Consider the following 27547-nt stretch of genomic DNA (forward strand, 5'->3'; position numbering starts at 1 on the left):
AGAGTTGGTGCAGAATGTGGAAGTGCAAGTATTATGGGTTATTTCTGCATGACTATGTAATATTCTACTACCTTGGTTGTCTGTGGGCTTTCAACTGCAGTTTGAGGTGCTGGTAGGGAAATATAAAGCCCTAGTATGTGAAGCATGGGTATTTGAGATACCGTATGTCTCTGCTAATCCCACATAATCTGAAAGGGTTGATATCACCTGATAGGATTCAGAAGACATGCTTCCTTTGTTATTGCACTTGCCCTACAGAACAACAACATACTCATAAGATTTGAGGAGCCCTGAACCTACTGGTTTTGAAGACCAGTTCTTTCCCCAGGTACTGGGCTATACATCAACCTTCTCAAACTATGTGAGTGTTGTGATTTGTTCCCAATGTAGTATACAATTTATTTATCTTTCATTTTTTTGCTTTTGTGTTGTAATAATGAGAAGATTTCTGACAGTGAGTGCAATCAACCAATGGAACTGTAGGAAGTTAGCACCCACCCTGCTCCTAGAAAATTGAAATATCCTAGGAAATATTAAAAAGGCAGAATATTTCCTCTAAAAAGCTTAGAAACTCAGAAGCAGAAACTCACCCCAGAAGCAGAATCTCACCCCCACCTTTGTTAATGGGTGAGCCATTAAGGCCTGGGCCAGAGTACTTTACATAACAAGGAACTCCTTGTAAAGCTATAGCAATTGCCAAAAGCCCTTTCACCCAGCAAGGCTACGCCAAGCCTGGAACTCAGGACAGCCTACAGAGTGGCCCCTGGGAGTCTGACAACCAATTAGAATACAAGCTCCAATTCAAATTGTAACAGAGGGTATAAAACCCAGGCACTCTCAGCACCTCACCCCGTTTTTCTTGATGTCTTCTCACCTTGAAGCATGTGATAACCCTTCTCTGGAGCTCCAGGCCATGTGGTCCTGTCTAATACCATTAAACCTTCCAAGCAGCCTCCATGTTTCCAGTGTCAGTTGGAACTGAACCCAGAAGGATATTTCTTTCAGCTGAACAGAAGTTGTGGGAGCTTCATCACTGGAAACTTTCAAGAAGAGACTGGACTGCCATCTGCCCGAAATGGTGTAGTCTCCTGCTTGCATGGAACATTGGACTAAATGACCTACAAGGTCCCTTCCAACTCTGTTAATTTGTTAAAACCTTCTTAGTTGCTGGGAGTCTCTTTGTGTCAATGGCAGTGAAAAATAAATAATTTATGTAACTTTTAAAAAGTTAAAAGACACCCCTCTAATGTGCACCTCATGATGAATTCTTGTCATTGTTATTCCATCCCTGGAATAAAATTTTCTAAAATTTTGCCACATGGTAGGCTAATGTGATTGCCTTTATCTGATAAAAGAAATAAATAAGAATGAAACAGTTCAAAGGACCTGGAAAATTCAACAGAATTGACTTAATGTACATTGACTATCTCTATTAACAACTGCAATATAAAAATAGATGGATAAGCTTTTTAGTTCCTTCTGAATCTCGACTGGGACTGCAGAGCCTAACTGAGATAAGTGAATAGCTGTTCTAATCTTTTCTAGCTACTTCACTGTCCTTGCAAAAATCTACCAAATGCCTTGGGAGAGAAGTTCAGCTGCTATTTGTTTTCATTTCTTTCTCCCTTTCTTATGACACCAGTATACATGTAGATCTGAGTTGGGAAACCCAAATTATTGCTGGATTTTTTTCCCTTTTAAATAGATAGAAAAGAGGCTATCATAGATAAAATCTGCTAAACATGATCACCACTAAAACAATAAAAAATACACATTACTTGAATGAACAGGTACTCCTTGTTTAGGGACCACAACTGGGACTGGCAATTTGGTCATTAAGTGCAGCAGCTGCTAAGTGAAGCCACAATCATATTACTTTAGCTTCCCTTTGCTTTAAAGACTTACACAACCCATAAATGCAAGGCTTGGTCACCAAGTTATTTTTTCATCATAGTTGTAACTGTGAATAGTCACTGAATAAGGCAGTTGCTAAGTGAGGACTTTCTGTATTTTTTAAAAAAATTCTAAACCCTAATCAGTGATGCCCATGTTTTTTAAAACTTGTCCAACTGTAGTTTTCTAAGAGAGTGAAGTTAAATTTGCTAATTCTCGTGTTTTCTTTCCATCTTTTTGGATCTTTCTAATTTCCCAGAGTTGATTGTCTAACTACCCAAGTGTTTCTTCTAGATCTCTTGTCAAGTTCTTCATTTCTAGCAACATCTTGGGCAGAGTAGATCATGGGGTTGAAATCATTTGCAAATACTACTTTTGTGGTTTAATGCAATTATTTTAATTCCTTTGTATATGTGCCTATACATGTATTATTTTCTCCAAATCAAATATGATGATTTTAACATTCTAAACGAAGAGGTTTTGCTCTTTGTTGCTTCTTCTTTTGCAAAGAAATTTTGGTACATTAAAGAGACCCATTAAAAAGTCTTACAACTGATGATTACTTCAAAAATGGCTGTCTATATCCCAGAAAAAGTAAAACACAAAGTGTTGTCTTTAAAACATTGTCTTTAAAATTCATGTAATTAAACCAATTCTTCTTTTTTTTTTTTTGTAAATTTTATTTGAGTTTTCACAAAGAGAAAAAAAATACAAATAAAGTATCTTTTTTGAAAGTAGCGTAATCCCGGGTTACATTTCTTCGTACAGACATAAATTCAGGTTCATGCTCATTTTTATATTCTATTCCATATCTTATTACTATTTTACATTTTCTGCGTAGCTTCTCCCCTCTTTTAATTTTCTCACTTTTATTTTAATTATCTCATCTCAATTCAAATCATTGTATTTATATTTTTTGTCTGTCCTGTTTCAATTATCTATTATCTTTTCTTATTAAACAAAATTTCTCCTGTAGTTAATGATTGGAGTATGACACCTTTATATCTTTTCCCTAAAGTTGTAACATTCAATATAATACATAACTTCCATTCAGATTCTGCTTGGTACATTCTTAAAATACACACTGTATTCTTAAAAAAAGAAAAAAATATAAATGTACGTAATTAAAACAACATTCCATTCCAATTCAATTCTATCATTAATATTAATATTCATTAAAGTCTTAACATATTTAACATCACTTTTCAATTAAATATCATACTTCTATGGAAACAATTATAAGCTTTCCATAGTTAATTCCCCCCCTCTTCACTTATATTTTATAAAACATTAACTAATTATTCACTTATTTTATTCACAAACATTTCACTAAATTACACTAACTGTTTTATCCCTCATTTTAATCATACATTGTTTCCAATTTTCTAAAGTTATTTCTATTACTAATATAACAATATAATCTTATGTACTTTACAGAATCCCTTTTTCAGTTAGATTTTCACCCATTATCTCTAAATAGGTCCTGTTTCTCTATATCTTGCTCCGGTCCTTTGTAACTTCTTTTCCTTTCCTTCTTCCCTCTCTTCTTCTCTCTCCCCTTTTTACCCCCTTGTCTCTCTACCTCTATTTCTTTCTTCTGTATTCCCCTTTTTTGTTGCTTTCGAGTATTATACTTATTTTTCAAGTTATTTTTCTTTTCTTTGGTTGTTTTTTTAAGTCTTAAATTCTCCATTCTCTTTCCCCCCTTTCCTTTTTCTTCCCCACATAAAATTGCTTGTTCATTAAAGATGGCTTCTTCTTTGTCCCAATCTTCGTGTTTTGCAGTCGTTTCTTGTTGTTTCTCATACTTCCAAATCTCCATTTCTAAGAATTGAAAAATGAAGTCTTGTTGAAGTTTTACTGTAGATTCTTTTTAATTCCAGGCAGTCTCCTCCCTCTTCCAGATCCTGCCCTTATTCTTTTTCTCTCCCTTCCTGCTTATGAAAAAGAAAAATTTTAACGTCCGGAAATCTTTATTATCCCTTTGGCATTTTGTTTTATTTTCAGCTTAATTGCCTATTGATGTCAAAGCGGATTTTTCTTATTTCTTATTTAAGTCTCTTAGTTGTCAGTATAGGGAAGGAGAGAGAAGAAAAAAAAGCCAAACCTTTCCCTTTTCACTTTCCTTTGCTGCTTCTGACTCTTCTTTGGGAGCAATGTTATTTTTTGTAAGTTTAAACTCCAGGGTACCTTAGTTGTTGCTTTACAATTTAACCCAGTCAGCCAAAACTTTCACTTCTTATCTTCTGCCTGCACATTCTTTTCTGGTCGAGTTCTCCTTTGTGGTGGCCATTTCTGACCACTGCTGCAACCGCTTTTGGGAAAGGGAGTAATGGCCAGGTGAGGACGAGAGATGAGGCTCTCCTCAACCCTGCTGGTGCATCTCTCGCCCTCTTCACCATCTCTACGGGGTGGCTTAGCCCCAAAACCAGCCGGTTCGGGGCGCTCCAGTGGCGAGCCCAGACAGAAACTGTGCATGATCGTGGATTTCTGTCTGTCGCCGAAGCCCTTCAAACCAGAAGTCCGTAATTAAACCAATTCTTAAAAGTCTTTAAAGCTTCCTTTAAATATTGCATAAAGTAACCAATTACCTTTACTAATGTCCTTTTTGTCAAAAATGGCAAGACTGCAGTTATTTGAAAAAGTTCCTGGTAGGATGGGGCACGGAAAACAGCACTTATACAACATTTATGACACCACGCAACACTTAATAGGAAAATAATAAAATGAGAAAAGTTTTGGGAGAGGAGAGAGCAGGAGAGAGAGGGAGAGAGAGACAGATAGATATTAGTGAGTTACATACGTTGTTGTACTACATGGTCCTGCTCTCATTTTGTTTCAAAGCAAGTGCTGAACTCTTGCCTCACTCTCAAGCCCAGATCTGACTGCAAAATAAGAGCTGTTTCTTTTTCTTATTGATTAAATCGAAGCCTCGGGTAATGTTCCTCTTTGCTTGTTCTGATTTTTGCCATTTCATTTTGTAAGATTACAAAAGCCGTAGAGAGTAATTCAAAGAAAAAGCACCTTATCAATTTGTTACTGATCAGCAGGGCATTTTGCTTTAATATAAGGTGTTCCCAAGGAATGAGTTCATCTTTGCAATGGAGAATAACAGCTATGTGTCTTTTTTTTTTTTTCCCTTCAGAAATGAATTTGCACTTGTCTGACTCAAGCAGCATGTCAAATCAAGAAGATCTTGCTTCCCTCCCCTGTGATAATTATTTGTACAAAATTGTAGGCTTGGTGTAATAAAATAAATGCAATGAAAATAAAGCAAAAATCCTGTCTCTCAATGTGCTATGCCTTGTTAATTGCCATACAGCAGAAAGCATCCTGTATGTGAGAATAATATGTAACTATTATTTGATCTGTCATTCATAGACTCTTGAGACAGTGCAGGCTATCTGAAGTAAATGTAATGAAGTTCTAAAGCTAATGGAACTTCCCTTTCTCTCCTACTGAAAGATACCTTTCTGAAACCTCACTGATTTGTCAAACATCTGACGCAGCTAAATTCAAGTTATTGGTAGATGTGATATTATCAAGTTTGGTTGGTGTTAGGAACAGCCTATATAAACATTAGATCTTGTCTACATGTATGCATTAATCCTGTAATGCCATCCTATCCAAAGCTTCCACAGTATCCAAAGATTTTTGCCTTTCACCTGTTATACATGCCTGCAACATCATGGCACAAATACAAATAGTTGGAACTTCCATTTGTCCCCTTGCAGAACATTCATTGAACGAAACGGGACAGAAAAATACTCTATGGTAGTATATTTTAACCCTCAACTCACAATTGTTTGTTTAAGCCACAGTTCAAAGCTACAATGGTACTGAAAATAGAGGCTTATGATCAGTAAGTTCTGATTACAACCATTGGACTATCCCCACATGATCAAAATTCAGTCACTTGGCAACTAGCATGTATTTATAATGGTTGCAGCATCCCAGGATCATGTGATCATCATTTGCTCCTGCCTAGTTGACTTCCAACAACTAAAGTCAATAGAGAAAGCCAGATTCATTTAATTAGTACATGATTCCCTTAACAATTGCAAATTAGCAAAAGAACTGTAAAATTGGGTTATATTCATTAAACCTGGCTTAACAATTGAAAGTCTTCTCCTGATTGTGATCATAAGTTTAGGAACTGTGCTGTTAATTATATATACAACCAAATTCTGCCACAAACTCAAGGTATGCCTTGCAGTTAAAAGCCCTTGCAACTCTTGAATTCAATGAATTCAGCAGGTTTTGACCAGTTCTGGAAAACCGGTAGCAGAAATTTTGAGTAGTTCAGAGAACTGGCAAATACCACCTCTGACTGGCCCCACCCACATCTATTCTCTGCCTCCCGAGTCCCAACTGATCGGCTGGATCTTTTTTTGTTGCCCTGCACAGGAGAATGGAGCTGGAAAGCAGGTTAGTAGGATATGGAGGGAATGGGGACTGTGCAGTAATCTTCCCCCCAGGAGTGGGGAGGGAATGGGGATTGTGTAGTATCCTTCGCCTGCCATGCCCACCAAGCCATGCCCACAGAACCAGTAGTAAAAAAAAAAAGAAGAATCCCACCACTAGCAATGGGTAAAGGCAGGGTAGTCTAAGGCACCTTGACATTTCAACTCATGAAACAACTTACAATAATATTACTACATTTTAAAACCAAATTGTTTAAATTGTCTTTTTGCTGAGGAGAATAATATGTGCATGCTTTGTCACAAGGAAATGGACAAACAAAAATCCCAATTCAGATATGGTTGTTATCCATTGCTAGCATTTGGAATATGTTTCCATTCTGTTTTGTTCCATAAAAATCAGCCAATTGGAACATCACAACATACTGTTTTAGATCTGTATTTCTCAATCTTGGCAACTTGAAGGTGTGTGGACTTCAACTCTGGCTTTAACTTCCAGAATTCTCCAGCCAGCATGCTGGCTGGGGAATTCTGGGAGTTCGTCCACTTATTTTAAAGTTGCATGATTGACATACACTGTTCTAGATAGATAGTTTTGTTCTGGCTTTGAAAGAAAACTTCTTTCATGCACTGTTTAGGTTTCCAGCCATCTAAGGCTCCAGCAATTGAAGGGTATCATATCTCTTGAACTTCTGCAAAAGATACAATAGATCCATTTATTCTGTTTTATCATTGCACCATAAAGGTCAGCCAATCTGAAAAACAAACAGGAACAGTTGAGTGGCATCTGAATTTTTAAAGAGCAATTGTGTGCTTTCAATTTTCATACTTAGACCGCTTAAATGAGCATTTGTAGTGTCTTCCAGATCTTTGGGACTGTAATTTGGACTGATTTTGGATCAGTTTTGATTTGGCCAGCAGGCTCATTCCAGAGATAATGACAGTTGTAGGTTCAGAACATTTGGAAAGCAACAGAGCGTCTTTTTTCTGGAACATAGACCATGTAACATACATAATAGAAAAATATCTTGCTTTCCAATCCACTTTTACCAGAACACTATTGAAATGGTTACTGGAGATTTATCTATGCATAAAAAATTTGATTCCTAAAGAATTGTAATTAAAATATAAATGTTTCAGAGAGTTGGTTATATTTCATGGTTAGTGCTCTTCCTGACCTTGGCAATTTACATGCATTTCCACAGTGGTATTTTTCCCATTCCAATTTATTTCTGTTTCTATGACTACGGACTGAAATCCAAACAGCCCCTTCAAAAGTAGAGACTTTCATTGACCATATCAATCAAAATGGTTGCATAACTCAATGAAACAATTTTTTAAAGTTGGTTACAGCGAAGATTTCAGAGTTTTCCTGTTAAATGAGTTTTGATACCTTTTTTCTCTCAGTTCTTCTAAAGGATGAAAATTTGTATTTGGTATTACTGGTATCATAGCCAGGTAGCAAGGGGGGTTCATGACATATTAAAGAGAGATGAATGTGATATATACTTGTTGATATAGTTACTAACCTAGGTGACATTTCAGTTTCAATCTTATTGCCAGGGTTTTTTAAGAAGAAGAAGAAAATCACAAGCAAAACTCACTTGTGATGATAACTCACCTCAAGCACGCTTTAAAGAACTATTTCAAATTACTATCAAACATTTTTAAATAAAAAATAAAAATAAAATAAAAGAGAGCTCAAACTATTGGAACCATTAAATTTAATGGAAGAAAGTTAAAGACATGTTTAACTCCTACTGAACTAAGGAAATTTACAAATGCTTAACGTTGGATAACATTACATGCATTTATTTCAATTACTATTTTGAATGATTTTGTATGTTATGACATGCATGCCCTGCCATTTCATATGGATTGCAACATTTTGTTTCATTATTTGTTCCTTCTTCCCAAACAAGGCAATCTACAGAATTGCCTATATAGGGATTCTATATTTTTTAAGCCAAAACATTTCCTGGAATTATGTTCCTTCTTCTTAAGGTATCCTTGTCAAGTTTCCAACTGATGAACCCAACCAAGCCAGCACGTTGAGACAGTCAGAGCTCTTTAAGTATAACTTTATTGAGTACACCATTTCGGCACGCATGAAGCAAAACAAACTCCAGCTAGTTCCCATGGTTTTTGCCTAATTAAAGAATGAATTCTTTCCTCCCCTCCTTCATCCAGGTCACATTGGCCAATTAGGTATACTGATATCTCTATGGAAACTCCCTCAAGTCCTTGCCAAACATCTGTTGAGAAGAGTTTGGTTCCCATGGTATGATTTCTTGTTGTTGTCTGGACTAGGATTCCAAACCTTTCCCTCCCGCCATAGTTTCTGACAAGCTGACAAACAAAAAGATGGCTGCAACAGCATAGGCTCGTTTTGAAGTTGACAATTAAGTGCTTAAAATTTGTTGGATGATGACCTATATCATAGACTAGTCATCATTTTCATTTAGTTCAGCGTTCCCCAACCTTTCTGACTTTGGGGACCAGTGGAGTGGGGGAGGATGGTCCAATGTGAGCAGCGTATAAAAGCATGCACAGTTCCATTTGCACAAGCAGCAGGTACACAGGCCTGCTGATCACACAACTGGATCTGCAAGTGCTTTCCCACTGCTTCTGCAGCCCTGTTCCAAATGGCCCACACAGCCCAGTGTACGGTTGTGGCCCAGGGGTTGGGGACCCCAATCTAGTTCACCATTCTAAAGTGCTGTCTAATTTGATAGATGTAATCCTGCATGTACTAGTCTTTAGGATCCCATACACCCATCTAATGATCCTCCTTCTCCTCCTCTTAGATTCTTTTAGACCAGGGGGTCTTCAAACTTGACAGCTTTAAGACTTGTGGATTTCAGCTCCCAGAATTCCTCTTCCAATCATGTTAGCTCAGTAATTCTGGGAGTTGAAGTCCACAAGTTTTAAACTTGGCAAGTTTGAAGACCCTTCTTTTAGACTCTTGTTTAAACACACAAAGACACATTCTGTTTTAACACATATATTTTCATATTTTTCAAAGATTCTGATGTCTTTTCTATCCTTTTAAATTGACCATACCTCCAACTCTTCATGCAGATCTACAGTATGGTTGAAATAAAGATTTGATTTATGTTCATTTCTATCTTGCCTTATTTTACTCACCTGACAAAATACACAGAGAAATGAAAGAAATAAAGCCAGTCTTCAAAGCATTAAAACAGCTGCTTCTTTTGTAAAAACTCATGTAGCTACTTTCAAGCTCTCTTGAGCAATCCCTCTATGAGAGTATAGACTTTTGTTGTATCATCCCTTGTGGTTTCAGGGATGTTCATGTTCACCTAGAATGATGGAATTGGCTGGGGAATTCCGGGAGTTGAAGTCCATAAGTCTCAAAGTTGCCAAGTTTGGAGATCCTTGCTCTAATATTTAATTCAGAAGTCCTTTAATCATGCTAACTCTTTTTTCATAGTACCTCTTTCAAATGTTTTGCACAGTCCTGTTGCGGGCCCTGTAATGATACTATTCATATTCTTGCATTATTTCAATGTTTTAATGATTAATATGATACTTTTGGTGTGTAAAATGAGCAAGACATGAAAGTTCATAAGGAATTTTCAATCTAATATTTAAAAAGAAGTTGACATAAATAGGAAAGCATTTTGTGGTTGAGTTACTGACTGAGTTACAGTGGCAACTAAAAATTAATTTATTCATATTCAGGGGATGCTATACATTTTCTTTTTTTCTCTCAAACTCAGTTTAAAGTGTTTAAATTTCCTAGAATAATTTCCCTAGGGTCTTTTCTAAAGTTGATTACACTATACTTCTTGTTAGATGTCATAAAGAATAAACTCAATACCAGATATTTCTGTTCTAATAGTGATTTCAGAATGATGATTTGATTGTTTCTTTAAATTGAACCGGAATTCTGCAGATTGGATTTTCAAATTACTGTGGTGATTTCAATGGACATATTTGCTCAAACATGCCCAGTTTTCACTAAAACAGTGTTCTGATCATGTGAATTTATTCCACTGAACTGGGAGGATGAAGAAAATCAACTCTCAACTTTTGAATTGAACTGAACTGAAGGTATTTCACATTCCAACCAATTATGTTTGATCATTCCCTTTATTTTTCTCATGGTGTACAAGATAAATTGTCTTCCTGAAAGAAATCACATGCCCCTGTTGTCCCTGCCACCACTACTTTTGCTCTCGTTCTCAGCTTCTTCCATGGAGGCACGCTTAAAGTCAATCTTTAAGAGCTGGAAGATGTATTGTTAGATCACGGCCAACTCATCATTGGGAAAGGTGTAGCCCCTGAATTCACGAGAAGTTTTCATTCATGCTCCTTGTGCACGCTGGGAGCACCTAACTGGAGAGAGAGAGAGCGTGAAGTTGACTGCTATGAGGTGAGTGCCTTAGCTTCCCCTCTTGCTCCTCACAGTTGCCAGTGCAGTTCTTTACTTGAGCAACCAGATGGCCACAGCAGCAACAGGCAGCACAGCAACAATGAGGTACAGTAAGATTTGGTGGTGCAAATTTATCTCCAGGGGTCTTCTGGCAAAAAACAAAACAAAAACCACCCCCAAACAAAACCCATTCAGCAGGCAGACTCAGCAGGCAGTTGTGATCTTTAGTTGGGCTTTTTTTTTTGTCAGCCCAAGGATGGGGGGGGGGGGGAGGTATGTAGGGAATCACCCTGTCTCTGCAGCATCAGTCATGTGACTGAGTGGGTGTGGCCAACTCAACATCACTCACAGCAAGGTGCCATACCACCTTCCCCGGTTGGCCATGCCCACCCAGTCACATGACCACCAAGCCACGCCACCAAACAAGCCACTGGTAGTTTTTTGAATCCTACCATTGGTTAAAGCATGCTATAAACCAAAGACATAATTATACCAGCTTCTTGTTTATAATTTGGCTGTATTTTGAAATGTTTATGTAAATTAATTTCCAACTTCCTACATCATGGCTGAATGTCCTGCCTCGGCACATTCTTAATGACAGAAGCAGACATTTGGGGCTTAAATCTACCAGCTTGAAAAGCAAAGATGCCAGCCCTCATTATTCACTGCTGGCATTCAGTTACACAACAACAAATCATTGCTGATCTTCTCAGTGCATTCCCTGATTATTACAAAGACCATACTTCTGTCTTGTAAAACAGATTGCAAAATTGGAAAAAACTTTGAAAACACAGAATTGATTATGTATGTATCTATATTTAATACAGATTATATTCCTGATTAATAACAATTATCCAATTCTGCAAAAAAAGAGAAAAAAAATTGTATACCTTGCAATTGGAAAACCTGTGTCCAAATACCAAAATGATCTTTATCTGGTTCATCCTTTATCGTCTTTCAACATAAAGAATAAACTGCCACAAAGCTGAGATTACATCAGATTTTACATATGGAATTGCTAATTCCCCCATAGCAACTTTCCAGATTTTATTAATCTTTCTATACTTTCGTCATCAAATATTACCAGAGATTCATGTGCACCATGCTGATACTGTATATAAAGTGAGTCTGCATGAGTAAATAACACCAAATTACTTGTTTAATCAAGTTCATTAAAAAAAAGTATTGTCTAGCTTTGCTTCTAGGTACCACCACTTTTTGATTTTTTTACTTGAAACTAAAAGAAATGAAAGTTTAATTTGGGGATTTGACTATTAGATCTGTTTGATTATAGAAACTACTATCATGATTTTTAGAGTGAGAGTTATGTATTTCATATTTGTAAGTATATCAAAGAAATTCAGAAATTACTTTTTTTTTGCATCTTTCCCTCCCTGATTTTTCCCTTTCTAGTTTATTCTTTGTTGTTGTTCTATATTTTTACTGAAATTTAATATTTTTGGGGGGAGAGGAGATCATCTATAAAGTCATCCAACATGTAGTATGCCAAAGTGAGTAAATTATTAGCCCCTAGTTTCAGTAACAAGTTACATCACTTTTAGCTGTGGTAACATCAGGCAAATGCTTCTTATAATTACCAATCAGTCTTTCACTCATTATGTAGGAATTTAGACCATTCCTTCCAACTCAGTAACATTTGAAGGTTTTATAATATAAACTACTAATTGCAAATCCTGCCATATTTCTATGAAGTTTAATTTGAGCTTTGACTTAGTGCAGCCATTCTGTTGATTTGTTCTTCATCATTTTTGTTGACTTGGTTGAATTTTGGAGATGATCCAAAATACTTGCTTCTTGACCCACTAGAACTTTAGCTTAGGTAATGGACACAAGACTTAATGCTATCTTATGATTTTCACTGTTACATACGACCATTTCCATTTACTTTGGTGGTGGCAAGCCAATCAGATCCTAAAGCAGCAAACCATTCTGAACCAACATGTTATCAACTTCATGCTGTGAATAAGGCTCTTAATGTGGAATGCAGTGTTTCATTTTTCCCATACGTATTAATAGTTATGTAGCCTGAAAGCATCCAAATTGATTCCATCTGTCCATGGAATAGTCTTTCTAAACATCTGGAGAATAATCCAGGTGCTTTCTGGCAAAGGTGAAATGAGCATAACTATTATTCTTAGGGAGCAGTGAATTCTGTTGTGCTATTCTCCTATGAACTCCATTTTAATCCTTTTATCCTTTAATGCCTTTTTCTAGTCAAAGATGATAGTGACTAGTTTCCACTGATTTTCAACAATTAGTCAGGACTGCTACCTAGGACAGGGGTGTCAAACTCATGTTGTCATGGCAGCGGCATGTGACCTATCAGGACTTTTCTCCCCTTGGTTAAACCAGGTGTAAGCAGTGCACGACTCATCCAGCCCGCAGGCTGGAAGCTTGATAGCCCTGACCTAGGGCAACAAATTATCATCTTAATTTTCATCTTTCTTTTAATATGAGTTTACCACAAAGGGAGAAAAACCCTAAGGAACAACAGAACTCTAAAAGCTGAGAAAATGGAAAGTAGTTACTCTCATTTTATTTTTTCTGTCAGATTCCTTACAGGTGTTTTGGACTAAGTACTGTTTTCTTTATAATTTGTGGAAAAATTAAAAATATTGTTCAGCAACATGTCTGGCACAAGATATGTATATTTTGTCATAATTATTGTCTATATTTGGTACATACCTGTTGGATGTTCAATTTGAAAACCTTATTTTGTATATTGTTTTTCTTCCTGTTTTCATAGTTGTATAATAAAAACTCAAAATGTGGGATTGAGTCCAATCTTAGTCACATCTGAAATTGTTACAATATTATAATATTTGGGTTTGCTCCAAATATTACTAAATCTGGATCAGCGTCCAATTCCTCAAATTATAGTGTCAGGTAATACATAAGTTACAATGCACAAGTTTAGCTATCACAAATAACAAGAACTAATTATAATACATCTTGATTTTTAGTGTAGCCACGGGGGAAAAAAAAACTAGATTAAATAATACTGAAAAATAGGAAATCAGATGCAGACAACCGTTTGCAATCCCTTAGTTTTTGCAGCTACAAAGTAGAACTAGAAATATATTATTGTCAGGCTTATTGGACCTGTTCTATACTAATAAAGTCTCATCTGAAAAAGGTTTCCCAGCAGTAGATCTATACAAATAATTGAATGAATGGAATATCTCCCAGATCCATTCCTGAAGGCCACAAAGCAGCAGCGGGAAAACTTGGTGTGGGCATTTTGAGTCCTTGTCCAGAAAATCTCAAAATGGTTTTAACGATTTCTACCTTTGAAGAATAGATCAGTAGTTTACGCACAACCAGCAGCCAACCAGAGATAGACTATCTGAAAGGCTATCTGAATGAATCCCCTCGCTCAAATTAGAAATTAACGTGTGATGGGCAGATGGGATATCACACTGGCCTGAAAGGGGCTGATCTGTGTCATCTTAATAACAGAACAGCTCTTCTCACCCACTGACTGTGCCACTAGCGATAAAATTGAGGTCTTATTCTACATTTGTTTCAATCCCCTAATGAGGTCTGTATGTCTGCAAATGTCGCAAAAATATCTTCAATTAGAAACTTGGTGACCATCAATTGAAAATTAGTGACTCCCCAAACTACCTGAGCCCTTTTCAATTTATCTGAATTAATTTCCAGTGTTTTATCTGATTTTCTCTCATCTTATTCTTTATCAATTATTTTCTTCTAGCATAAAAAAGGCAGGTATGATTTAATTTCCTTTACAAGTAGACATGCTTACACAAGAAAATAGCTGTCCTGGATATGGTAATAAAACTTAAAATCATGGGATCAAACAGGATCATATTTATCTCTTTTTCTTCCTCTAGAGTTCAGATTAAGAACAACACTGGGCCAGTGCTTACTATCAGCTCTAATACATTTTACACCTCCCTTTCTTTGTGACTGTTTTACAGTTCTTTTGTTATAGTAGGGGAAAGTGGCTGGTTTACAACCCAGCAGAAGTGGTTTTTTTTTAAATATTGTTTTTCTTTCCAAACTTCCTATTTTTCCCACTCACCTGAAATAGACAAACCAACTTCCAAATAATCATTGTTTGCCTCAAGCTAGACAAAATATTTTGAGCAAACTAAGAGTTAACCCAGCATAAACATAGGACAAGAACTTCTTAAATAAGTGTCTTTAATTGTTTGTAAAGAGGGATTTACAAATGGAGTTAGTGCTAGGCATTGAAATGGGGAAACATCAGATAACTGGCACAACAGGATGTTCCTACTCAAAATGTTAAGAAAGCTACGTCCTAAAGAAGGCCTGGCATGGCTGCTTTAAACATCATCTGATTAAGCAGTAGTAAAGCATCTCATCTGCATGTAGAGGAATGAGAAGGCATTCAAATATATTAAACTCCCTAGAGCAGGGGTGACCAACCTTGTCAACTTTAAGACTTGTGGACTTCAATTCCCAGAATTCTCCAGCCCAGGGTCACCAATCTTTTGGACCTCAGGGACCACCAAATTCATAATTTTAAATCCTGAGGACCACTAATATGAATTTTGACTGGGGGTGGCTTGCTGACGTTGGTGGGAGAGGGAAAGAGAGAGAGAGAGAGAGAGAGAGAGAGATCCGATCTAACCTCAGAGGGCTGGTCTCTCTCTCTCTCTCTCTCTCTCTCTCTCTCTCACACACACACACAGACACACACACACACACACACAAAGACACAGAGGTCCTTCACCCCCTCCAAGGCAGTAACATTCTTAACCTGCTTTTCAGCTCTGTTTTTTGGGGGTGTGGGGGAGACAGAGCGATGGTATTCTGCAATCCCAAATAAAGAATGATCCATCAGTAGGAAAACAGGGTGGGGGATTTTCCTGCAGACTTTTGTGTCTGTCTGCAGAGACCCTGGGAAAATCCCCCCAAAAAATCTGCAGGAAAATTCCCCACCCCGTTTTCCTACTGATGGATCACTCTTTACCATTTCCAGCTCCATTCTCGGGGTGGGGGAAGGGAAGAGAGAGACTTTTGGCTGCACACAAGGAAAGCAGCAGAAGCAGCAAGAATCTTTCTCTCCCCAAACTCTGCCAGAAATGACTATTTGCTGGCACAACCTCTTGGAGCAGGATGCCGTGCAGGGTCCCAAAGACTCATTTCTGATGGACTTTGGGGGAAGAGAAAAAAAGACTTTTGCTGCTTTCCTTGTGTGCAGCAAAAGCAGAAGAAGAAAGAAGTGGAAAGAAGCAGTCTGGTGGCCAGGCAAGGTACAAGCTGGGGCAAGCTCCCCCCTCTGCCCTTTCCCCCCCTCCTCACTACCTCATGTTGTTCACAATGCAAGTGATGCAAGCCTTGTGTTCTTGCGGGCCATGTGGGCAGCACAGCCTTGTGTTCCCACACAGCCTGGATTAATTGCTTTGGGGGAACATTTCTCTGTGGACCACCAAAATTTTCTCATGGACCACCAGTGGTCCCCGGCCCACTGGTTGGCACCCACTGCTCCAGCCAACAGATCTTACCTGCCAAGGTTGGACTATTCTTTTTTAGAGTAGGCCAGATGCATCACATGCTGGCTACTCCCATCCCTGGTTTAATAAAGGGGGAAAAAGTCCTGTTATGTCACACGATGCTGCCGTGACACTGTAAGTTTGACTCCTGTCCTAGAGGAGATGCTCTCTCGCAGTTTTGAAATCAAGGCCTTCACTTGGCCCCAAAACTGCGTGAAGAATTTCTTGAAGTCTTAGTCCTGTTAAAAGCAGCCATTGTTTTGGTACTGGATTCATAAATATTACATTCATTCATTATAATGATGAGGATCTATGGCAAACTTTTTTTTCAAAAGGCTAAGAAAGAAAATAAATAACCAGCACACTCAGGTGCAAATGTGTATTGCCTTGGTCTATTTCACCTTGATATTATCAAAGGTCTGGATTCATATTTAGTCTCTTTTGTTGACCCTTTCCTCAAATCCTCCTGGGGATCATTACTTTGATTGGTGTGCACTGTGGTATGCCTTTTCTTCTCTAACTAGCATGGCTCAAATAGATACAAAAATATTTTCCGGATACAGATCATTTTTGCAGCTTAAAGGACTGACAACTTTTATTTTCCAGAAATCTTACTCAGAACTCATCCTTTGATCAAAGCATACATGCACACAGAGTGTAGTACAATGCGCCGTATTAATGACATTTCCCTACTTTTCTCTTTCTTGTATCACATCGCCTAAGAAAACTGGCTTGATGCATGAGCTCAGGTTTAGAACAATTTGAATTTTGGGGTGGGAGGGGAGGAGCGAAGTACAGCCTGAATGTCTGTGAGCATTAGCAATAAATGCACAAACATAGATAAAGGTAAAGGTAAAAGTTCCCCTTGCCATATATGTCAGTCATTTTGGGCTCTAGGATGCGGTGCTCATCTCCATTACGAAGTGGAAGAGCCAGCGCTGTCTGAAGACATCTCCATGGTCATGTGGCTGGCATGACTAAAAGCACAGTACGCTGTTATCTTCCCACCAAAGTGGTCCCTATTTTTCTACTTGCATTTTTACATGCTTTCAAACTATTGGGTTGTCAGAAGCTGGGACAATTAATGGTTGCTCACTCTGTTACGCGGTGCTAGGGATTCGAACCACTGAACTCCCAGCCTTTCTGATCAATAAGCTCAGCAACTTAACCACTGAGCCACCGCATCCCTTAAACATAGATATATACACACAAGGTCTAGCAGGATAATCTATCATTTGTGTAGGGTATTTTTCTTGGTGTCTACTGGTAGTGCATTGTGATATCCATGATGTTGATTGCCAGGTAGAGTTCTGTTTATGACAAAGCCAACAGATGGTTGGTGTTCTCAGAGGCTGTTCACAAGCCAGAATGTAAATAGCAATAGTAAGCACAAGAGAAATGTTCAATCGGAACAAATTATTAAACAAAGCTACTTTAAAATAGGCTTTGTTTTCTTTTTAATTAGATCAAAACTCTAGACATACAGTACACACACACTCCATACAGGGTACCTAAAAGCTCAGTTACAAGTCTTGGGGTTCTTTGCAATGCAGTTCACCCATAGGATTACTTTACCATTGTGCGCATTCTCTTCTTATCCCTGAAAAAGATGGCTTTTCATTGGAGCCCACATCAACTAGGAAGTTGAGCAACAAATCAGAATTACCACTTCACGTCCAAAATGTATTAAACTGCAGATTCAGTTGTATGAAACACCAGAATAAGTGTATCATGACAGAAAGAACCAAGTTAGTTTAAGCAAAGTATCTGGGTTGGCAAGCTATCCAGTGGTGGTGTTCAGCTGGTTCGCACTGGTTCAGGCGAACCAATAGCAAGGATTTGGCATAGGTCACCGAACTGGTAGTAAGCTCTGGCTGGCCATGCCCCCAACCCGGTTGCCTGGTTGATGCTGGATCATTTGCCCCACCCGCCCGATGCTTGCTCACCTCGCCTGCCTGACACTTGCTCCTTAAGGTTTTTTTTTTCCTCCCAACAATCAGCTGTTCATATGATCAGCTGTGCTGGGGTTTCCCTAGCTTCTTACTGCTTCACCCAGGAGGCTCCCCTGAGGCCCAGAAGGACCCAAAACAGAGGAAGGGGGGTTGCTGAGTGCCCCCTTCAGGCTCTGTTTTTTTCTTCCTGAACATGAGGGGAGTCTTCTGGGAGCAAAAACGCCCTCAGGAGGCTTCCCTGAGGCCCAGAAGGACCCAAAACGGAGTGGGGGGTGGGTGGGTGCTGCATACTCCCTTCAGGCTCCATTTTTTTCTTCCTGAGCCCCAGGGCAGCCTTCTGGGAGCAAGGAGATTTGCCTGAAGCCCAGAAGGCCCCCAAAACAGGTGGGGGTGGCTGAGAAAAAGTAAAAAAAGCAAAACAAATAAAAAAGAAGAAGCCACACCCACTCACATGGCCACACCCACCAAGTGATGCCCACAGAACTGGTGGTAAAAAGTTTTGAATCCCACCACTGAAGCTATCTCAACTTTATCACTATGAAGGCTAGATAACTAACCTTTCCAGAACTTTTACAGCAATTAAAAGGAGAGTTAATGGAAACCATTCCAAACAGCCTGTCAAAAGTTAATTATAATCACAATCTAATCTCATTCATTTTTAAATTAGTTATCCCTTATGTTTTCAGAGCTGATGAGTGGGAAAAAGGATTGTTACAAAAGGCGATTTTTGTCCCTGACATTCTGCCAATCTTTACAAATTTGTTTATCCATGAAAAGGCTTGTTCATTTCCAACCTCCCCAAAAGATCATATACAAATTGACAAGTTCACAAGGGTGTTAAATGCAATATTAGCGTACAAATATTAGTTTATCTGCAGTTAAACAATCTGAGGTAACATTATTATTGTTCATCTTTCCTAAATGCCATGCCACAAGGTTTGATGAAGCAAAAATGCTTCACTCCCCCCTCCAAAAAAACCCATACCCCTTCAAAAAAAGGGAAAAACTTAAATGGAGGTAGGTGGAAAAAAATTGACCCCAAGCCCCTGTATTTCTTTTCCAAAGTTGTCAGGCTTTATTTGTTTGTTTGTATTGATTATATCCCACTTTTCCTCTCTGTTCAGTACTCAGGAAATATAGGTGTATATTATTGAATGTTGTCATTATTCTATAATGTAGCAATGATAAGAACATTGAAAAGTGGGGCTACTAGTGGTACTGTGACTGCATTATATACTGAGCTTTTTTTCATTTTCTAAAGAACATCACAATAATACTTTTTTTTTTGAATTTGTTATTCTTCTTTATATATTGCATTAATAGATAGGTAGGGAAGAAAATAACTATTATTAGTTTAAGTCATTAAAAAGTAATCCAATGACATAAGCACCATATAACCTCAGCTTTGTTTTAAAATAAATAGTTCATAGCTATGGTTCTGGGTTTTTAATGCATGATGATCCAGTTCACTTTCTCCTAACATCTATTTTTTTTTCCAGATTTCACCACTCAGTTTGTTCCTGTATGAAGGAGAAAAATACCTCTTTTAAAACATATGAAAAATGGTTGCAGGAATTCATTATGTCTAGTCTAGTAGAAAGAAGGACGAGGGGTGACCTGATTCCAATATTCAAGGGGCTGCCACAAAGAAGCGGGGGTCAACCTATTTTCCAAAGCATCAGAAGCCAAGACAAATAGCAACAGGTGGAAACTTAATCAAGGAGAGAAACAACTGGAACTAAGAAGAATTTTCCTGAAAGTGAGAAGAATTAACCATTAGAACAGCTTGTCTTCAAATGTGGTGGGTGCTCAATCACTTGGGACTTTTAAGAAGAGACTGGACAGCCACTTATCTGGAATGGTATAGGCTCTTGTTTGTGTAGGAAGTACACTAGTCCAACACTGTTATTATGTTCAGTATGTATTTACACAATTAACCTTAATAAATAGATGATGTTGCTCAGGCAATTTAACTCAGGGGTGAAATTCAGCCACCTTGCACCATCTTAGGTGTTAGGGATGATTTGAATCCGTGGGCCCCGCCCACGTCTGCCTGGCTTCTTCCTTTTAGAGACTGAGCCTCACTAAGCCATGCCCACCAAGCCACGCCCAGTAGGGGAAAAAATTGAATTTTACCCCTGATAACTGTAACTTTTATAACTCTGATTGTTACCACAGGGATGGGGCAGAAAGCATGACAATACTGCACCATTTCAATACAATTTCTTGGAAAGTGGGACTCAAAGGAGGAAATTAGCTGCAATTAATGATCAGGAGTGACTGTCAGATTTAGTAAAGAAAAAAAAAACATATTGCAGCTAGAAGTAACTTTAAAATAAAGGACAGATTGGATTGGTTAACCCAAATTTCTGGACTGTATTTTTACTACTACTCAACTTGAAGAACTTTGGGAAACTACTGCAAAACAATCTTATTCAGAGATATATTGATTGTAGTTAAAGTGTTTTAATTCAGCGAGTTTTGCTCTCTTTCAATAATCCAGCGTGCTTTCGAACATCCTGTTACAGCCTATTGTTTACAGCATAATAGCAGCAGCCATCGGAGCAATAAATTCCTCCCACCCAGTAAATAAAAGCTGCTAGTAAAACAATTAACCCTTTCCTTGCAGACTCTCAATACTACCTCATTACTTTAATCAAACACTAATTAATTCATTACCTCAAAACTTACAACTTTTCTACTTCATTACTTATATCAATGATTAGATAATCAATTTCTATAAAATAATTTATAAATGTTTAATTGATTTATTGTTTTAATCGATTAGTGTGATTAGAGTGTTTAGTGCAAATGGTGTGATTACTGATTAGTTTAAAAGATCAAGATTCATGTAATTTAATTGATTAGTAAAATTAGTGATTTAGTGAATTTAATTGAACAGTGTGATTAATGATTAATGTAATTAATTAGAAATTACTTAGCAATTAATTGATTAGGCTGATCGTTGCTTAGCAAATTTATTTGACTAGAGAGATTATTGCAATTGATTGATTAGTGTGATATTGGCTATATTGATTACCCAAAATTGTTTCATTAAGTAATTTAATCAACCATCTTAACAAACCTATCATGCCAAGAAAAAAATCCAGTGCCAAACCACAACCTAAAGACAAAGTAATCCCCACCAATGAACCACAAGACTCCTGCACATGCCTTAAATGCTATAAAACTCTAAAGGATAATGAAAATTACATCAATTGTTCTCTATGTAACAAATATGCTCATCATGACTGCTTGGGATTACCTGAGCAAATGATTCAATACCTAGAATCATCCAATGAGTTTCCATACCTCTGCAAATCATGCAGACCCAAACTGGATCTGATTGAAAGAGTTGATACCAATGAAACACGAATAACATCCCTTGACACCATAGTAGCATCCCTGGATGCTTTAAAAGAAAGATTATCCAACCCTGAAAAAAAAAAGACACAATGCAAAAACCTGAACATCCAATAGCTACAAACCACATCTCTACCCAACAACCACAACCCAATCCACAACCCAATCCACAAAAAAACATAAATCAGACAAATAATGATGTCCCAATCCTCATCAGAGAAGCTGTTGAGTGCAAATGGAAACGTCCAAACACCATCTTATTTGGTCTAGAGGACATCAATGACAATGATGACATCACAACTGTCCAAAACATCATCAGTGATTATCAAGCATCAACCATCTCTCCTGATGAATTACTTGACATTTCCTGCATTGGCTGAGAGCTCAAAAATAGATACGGCTCTGTGGCCCCACGCTTCTGCAGGGTCATTTGCAAAAATGAATCAAGCAAATGTAAATACATTTATACTATAAATTCACTTGCCAAAAGCAACACCAACCATAAGAACCTCCATTCTTGCCCTGGCCTAACCATACAGCAACATGCCCGCTCCCGTGTACTCTGCAAAGAACTCAAAAAACATCTAAACAATGGAGAGAAGGATCTGTATATTGACTACTGTGCTGGCTGTATCAAAAGTAAGTCACACAACCCGCAACTCAGCTTTAACCTTCAACCATAACCCTACTCCAACCAATCCACTATTACCCAAGAGTAGGCATGAACACCCCTAACTACCTCAATTACAACTACAGCTGGCCTTAAATGCAAGCTACTCAATGCAAGAAGCCTTGTGAATAAAATACCTGAATTTCTCCTCTTACTAAATATGGCAAAATTCGACATCATATGGCTCAATGCATCTCTTCCTGACTCCGTTACCACAGTAAGAGACTGTCATGTTTACTGATCAGTTCAGGAAATTAGTAAAGGAGGTGGTGTTGCAATCTTCTATAAAAAGGCCTTACATCTAAAAAACATCCAAGTTACCCAGGAGTTTGCTCTTCCTGACACCATCATCTGTGAACTATCCTTAAATATCACATTTCGATTCTTACTGTGTTACAGAGCACCTGATTATGACACTGAACATGTAAACAAGCTAAATTCACTACTAACATGGGCAACATCCTGCCCACACGCTTTTATCTTTCTTGGTGACTTCAATCTACTTCATATTAACTGGACCCTAAATGAATGTACAACTGAACCCATACATGCAACTTTCTACAATTCTGTTACAAATTTGGGACTGGAACAACTAGTAACCAACAATATTAGATTTAACAACTGCCTCGATCTCATCTTCTGCAATAGTTCGAATTTAATTTATGGAATACAAACTAAAGAACCCTTTTCCAACAGTGACCACAATATGATTGACTTTTGTCTCAACATACATCCACACAAAAATCATCACAATGACATAATCCCCAATTATAACTTCAAAAAAGTCAACTATGATCTTATAGACAACGATCTCTCTTCCTTTGATTGGCAATCTCTATTCACTGGATGCAATACTGTTGAAGACCATTACAACATATTTTTACTTGAAGTCAAAAGAGTCATCAAACTATATGTACCAATAACAACTCCCAAAACAAACAAACAAACAAAAAAACCAGATTACCCATAACAATAAGGAAACTTCAATCCAAAAAGAGATCACTCTGGTGGAAAAACAAATCTGGTCACGTTGCCAACTTCAAAAGCCGATACAAAATTTTATGCCACCAGATAAAGACTGAATGCACCAATTATCACATTAAACAAGAGGAAAACCTTCTACGCACCAATTCCACCTGCACTTTTTACAATTTTGTGAACAACAAACGAAAAGACTCAAGGTCCATCCCACCCCTGAGAGGACCTAATGGTAAAGACTGCAATGACAACACCATTAAAGCCAACCTCTTTAACACATTCTTTGGCTCAGTATTTGTAAACAGCAAAGTATCATGCCCAGTATTTCCTAGCTGAACCACAGAAAACTACAATGATCTAATACACATCGATTTTACAGAAGACAATGTTGAAAAAGCTCTACACAATCTAAAACCATCTCTATCTATTGGACCGGATGGAATATTTGCCTACTTCTTAAAAAAGCTATCCACTTCCACAGCAGAACCTCTAAGCATAATCTTTGAAAACTCTTTCAGGACCAGCTCCTTACCAAAACTATGGTCACAAGCCACAGTCATCCCCATCTTCAAAAAGGGAGACCCCAGCCTAGTTGAAAATTACAGACCAATCTCCTTATGCTGTGTCACCTGTAAAGTCATGGAATCAATTATTAACCAATCGATTAACTTCCACTTAGAGACAAACAACCTACTCTCTAATAAACAATTTGGTTTCAGAAAAAAACTATCCTGTAATCTGCAACTTTTACACTGCAAAAACATATAGACTACACAACTCAGGCAAAACAACAGATGCAATCTACATAGACTTTTGTAAAGCCTTTGATTCAATGGTAAACAACAAACTACTCCTAAAGTAAAAACTTATGGGATCTCTGGACATTGCATAACTGGATAGAAGCATTCCTGTCAAACAGACAACAAATGGTCAAAATTGGGAGTTTTCTATCAAATTCTGTACCTGTCAACAGTGGTGTCCCCCAAGGCAGTGTTCTAGGACCAACTCTCTTCATACTCTACATAAATGACCTCTGTGATCACATTAAGAGCAATTGCATTCTCTTCGCTGATGATGTAAAGCTGTTCAATACCACAGACAATACTGCTACCCTTCAAAAAGATATTGACTATATATCAGAATGGTTAAACAAATGGCAACTTCAAATCTCAACAAATAAATGCTCTGTCGTACATATTGGCAAAAAAATAATAATCAGATAATAAAATACAGGCTGAACAGTCAAGACCTTGTTGGTGATCCAAACTCTGTCAAGGATCTTGGAGTACTCATCTCAAATGACCTAAGTGCTAGAGCCCATTGTAACTACATAGCCAAAAAGGCATTAAGAGTTGTTAACCTAATCTTACATAACCTTTTCTCTGGTAATATTACACTAATAACTAGAGCATACAAAACATTTGCTAGACCAATACTCAAATACAGCTCATCAGTCTGGAACCCACATTACGTATCAGATATTAACACAGTGGAGAAAGTCCAGAAATATTTCACAAGAAGTGTTCTCCACTCCTCTACTCGTTGCATAATACTTTATGCCATCAGACTTGACATTCTAGACCTAGAAAACCTAGAACTATGCTGCCTTCGGTCCAATCTAAGTATAGTATATAAAATCATACATTGCAATGTCCTACCTGTCAATGAATACTTCAGCTTCAACCATAACAACGCAAGAGCAAACAATAGATACAAACTCAAGATTAATAGCACCAAACTTGATTGCAGGAAATACGACTTTAGCAACAGAGTGGTCATTGTCTGGAATACTCTACCTGACTCTGTGGTTTCTTCCCCAAACCGCAAAAACTTTAACCTTAGAATGTCTACTATTGACTTCACCCCTTTCCTAAGAGGTCTGTAGGGGGCGTGCATAAGCTCACCAAGGTGTCTACTGTCCCTGTCCTATTGTTTCTTTTTTAAAAATGTTTTGCTTATATGTATCCATGTATTCATAACTATGTTTTTACCTATACCTATTATCTTGTAAACAATTGACAAAATAAATAAATAGTAGGCAAAAAATAATAATGCAAAATCTGCAGTTGCATATCAAAGTAATTCCTTTTTCCTGTGCCATATTTTAACATGTGTGTTTTGATAATGACTATCTATTGTTACAAATGTTTTAAATATTGCTTATCTTTAAACATGAAATAAAACCAAAACATTTTTAAAACAAAAAAAAACAAGTGTAAGATATATCCTCTTTTGCTTATATAATGTGTAAATATTTTTAGTATTGCAGTTTATGAAAGCATTATTGCTTATCGTAACATTTCTTTTGTTCTGGAAAGCCTCTGTATCACGTAGCTATAAATAATCTAATAGCTCCAATTATGCACATAATTGCTATTGCTGTTATGTCTCCACTGTTTCAACTTCATCCTATATGCGGATCCTATTTTTGCTTTAGGGAGTATATTTTAAAGAAAAGGGGTATGAAAGGAAGAGAATAAAGAAAAAAGGGAGAAGAGAAGAGAAGAGAAGAGAAGAGAAGAGAAGAGAAGAGAAGAGAACGCATAGGTATTTCTAGCAGTGCTTTGATCAAGTATTCTATAGTTATACACCTGAAGATGGTGCTGTATCACAGCAGTTCCTTCTTCTGATCTCAGATAAACAAAGGTACCAGTGTGTTTTGAGCTTTATTTTTTCCCATTTTATATTAGCAGACAAAAAAAAAAAAAATACATGCTGTTGCCCAGGAAAACATCACAGTGGGCAAAACCTTAACAACATACAGTAACTCACATGGCCATCCTTGAGCTTTTCGTTAAAAAAAATGAGACGCATGGGTGCATTTCTGATTTGAAGCATTTGGTTTGGTAGTTCTGTATTAAGAGCATTATGAATCTTCTTCACTGTATCTGTTCATATAGGTGAAATTCTGGGCAGAAAAGTAGAATTTAATGCTGATTATTTCTTTTTTGGAGGGAGGGAGAATCTTTAAGCACACACATTATAAATCTCACAATGAATGATCAGAAAAAGGATTGGTAGTTATTTATTGATTTGTATTTTGTTTCTCTTTCATAAATCTAAATAATGTACACAGCAGTATTTCCTCCCATTTTATCTCAGCAAGGACACCATGAGACAGGTTGGATAAGGACTAAATGGATGATTGGTGCAAACTTACTCAGTGGCTGCATGGACTTGAAACTGGTTTTTTCTGGCTTTAACCAGATGTGGTATTGAGAAGGTTCTGACTAGTTCTGGAGAACCGGTAGTGGAAACTTTGAGTAGTTCAGAGGACCAGCAAATACCACCTCTGACTGGAGATTTTATAGTATCCTTCCCCTGTCATGCCCACCAAGCCACACCCACAGGACTGGTAGTAAAAAAAATTGAATCCCACCACTGGCCTTAACAGAACAATCTTAACTATTGCACTAGGCACACTAGCTCTGCCTGGTCAGGAATATTTGCCAGAGTATATTCATGAACTAGAATAGAGCATGGTAACAAGGTCTGCCAATGAATAGGCATAGCAACTAAGTCAGCCAATGAGGACTGTTTGGAAATTGAAACTAGAAGTAGCCCATATTAGAACTGGCTCTACATTAAGCTCTGCAGCTCTGAAGCTATGTTAAGCTCTAAGTCTGCATATTGAAAATGAATCTGCTTCTCTCCTCTGCTTGCCTGCTGAACTAAAGTGAAACTGATGTCAGTTTCTGAAAAGTTGAGTTGCTGTTCTGCTCTGAACCTGTAACATGTCTGCTTCTGTATGAATTTCTCCATGTTGGAGAAACCTACAACTGGTATTGTAAAATTTACTTTTTGTGTTTATAAAGAAGTTAAATGAAATCTCAGTCATCTGTGTTTACTTTTCTGGTGCTGAATTTATGCTGTAATACTCTGAACAATATCTGAATCAAATACTGGCTTACATATGGTTATCAGTTTTGGGGATACTTTTATAACTTTAGAGATAATTAGGAAAAGGTTTGAAAATAAAACTGCTAATTTCATTTTTTTTTTACAAAAATTCTTAGGGGAACCAGCTTTGGATCACTCCATGCAGTTGTAGTTGTTGTACCTGGAAAAGTATGCTATAGAGCTAGAAAATATACAAAAATGAACAAAATGACCAAGGGTTAGAAATCCTTTCCCATAATTAAATATTTCAGCATTTGCAGCTCTTTAATTTGGAAAGAAAGAAAGAAAAGACATGGATTACAGATTGTTTTCGCTTAACAACCAGTTCCTTAGTAACCATTCAAAGTTATGACAGACCTCCTTTGAGTTTTGTATAATCTAGTTCTGGAGTTTCTATGGCTGTGCAAGGGGGGGAGGGGGGGAGAGAGGGAGGGTCATGCCACTGCCCTTTGGTGCTTGGTAAATGG

At 37.5% G+C, this 27547-nt stretch overlaps 1 protein-coding gene across 1 annotated transcript; it reads left to right on the forward strand.

Annotated features, from left to right (window-relative positions):
* Window positions 1-19350: 19350 nt before the first annotated feature.
* On the forward strand, window positions 19351-27231 carry LOC148125541 (uncharacterized). Its single transcript, XM_087935512.1, is given in 4 exon segments — window positions 19351-19384; window positions 22448-23139; window positions 23142-23325; window positions 27197-27231. Coding segments are annotated over 4 exon segments (945 nt in total).
* Window positions 27232-27547: the final 316 nt, after the last annotated feature.

This window comes from Pseudonaja textilis, chromosome 5 (assembly GCF_049901715.1).
Source record: "Pseudonaja textilis isolate UNSWEBS1 chromosome 5, rPseTex1.2, whole genome shotgun sequence".
NCBI classification, from domain to species: domain Eukaryota; kingdom Metazoa; phylum Chordata; class Lepidosauria; order Squamata; family Elapidae; genus Pseudonaja; species Pseudonaja textilis.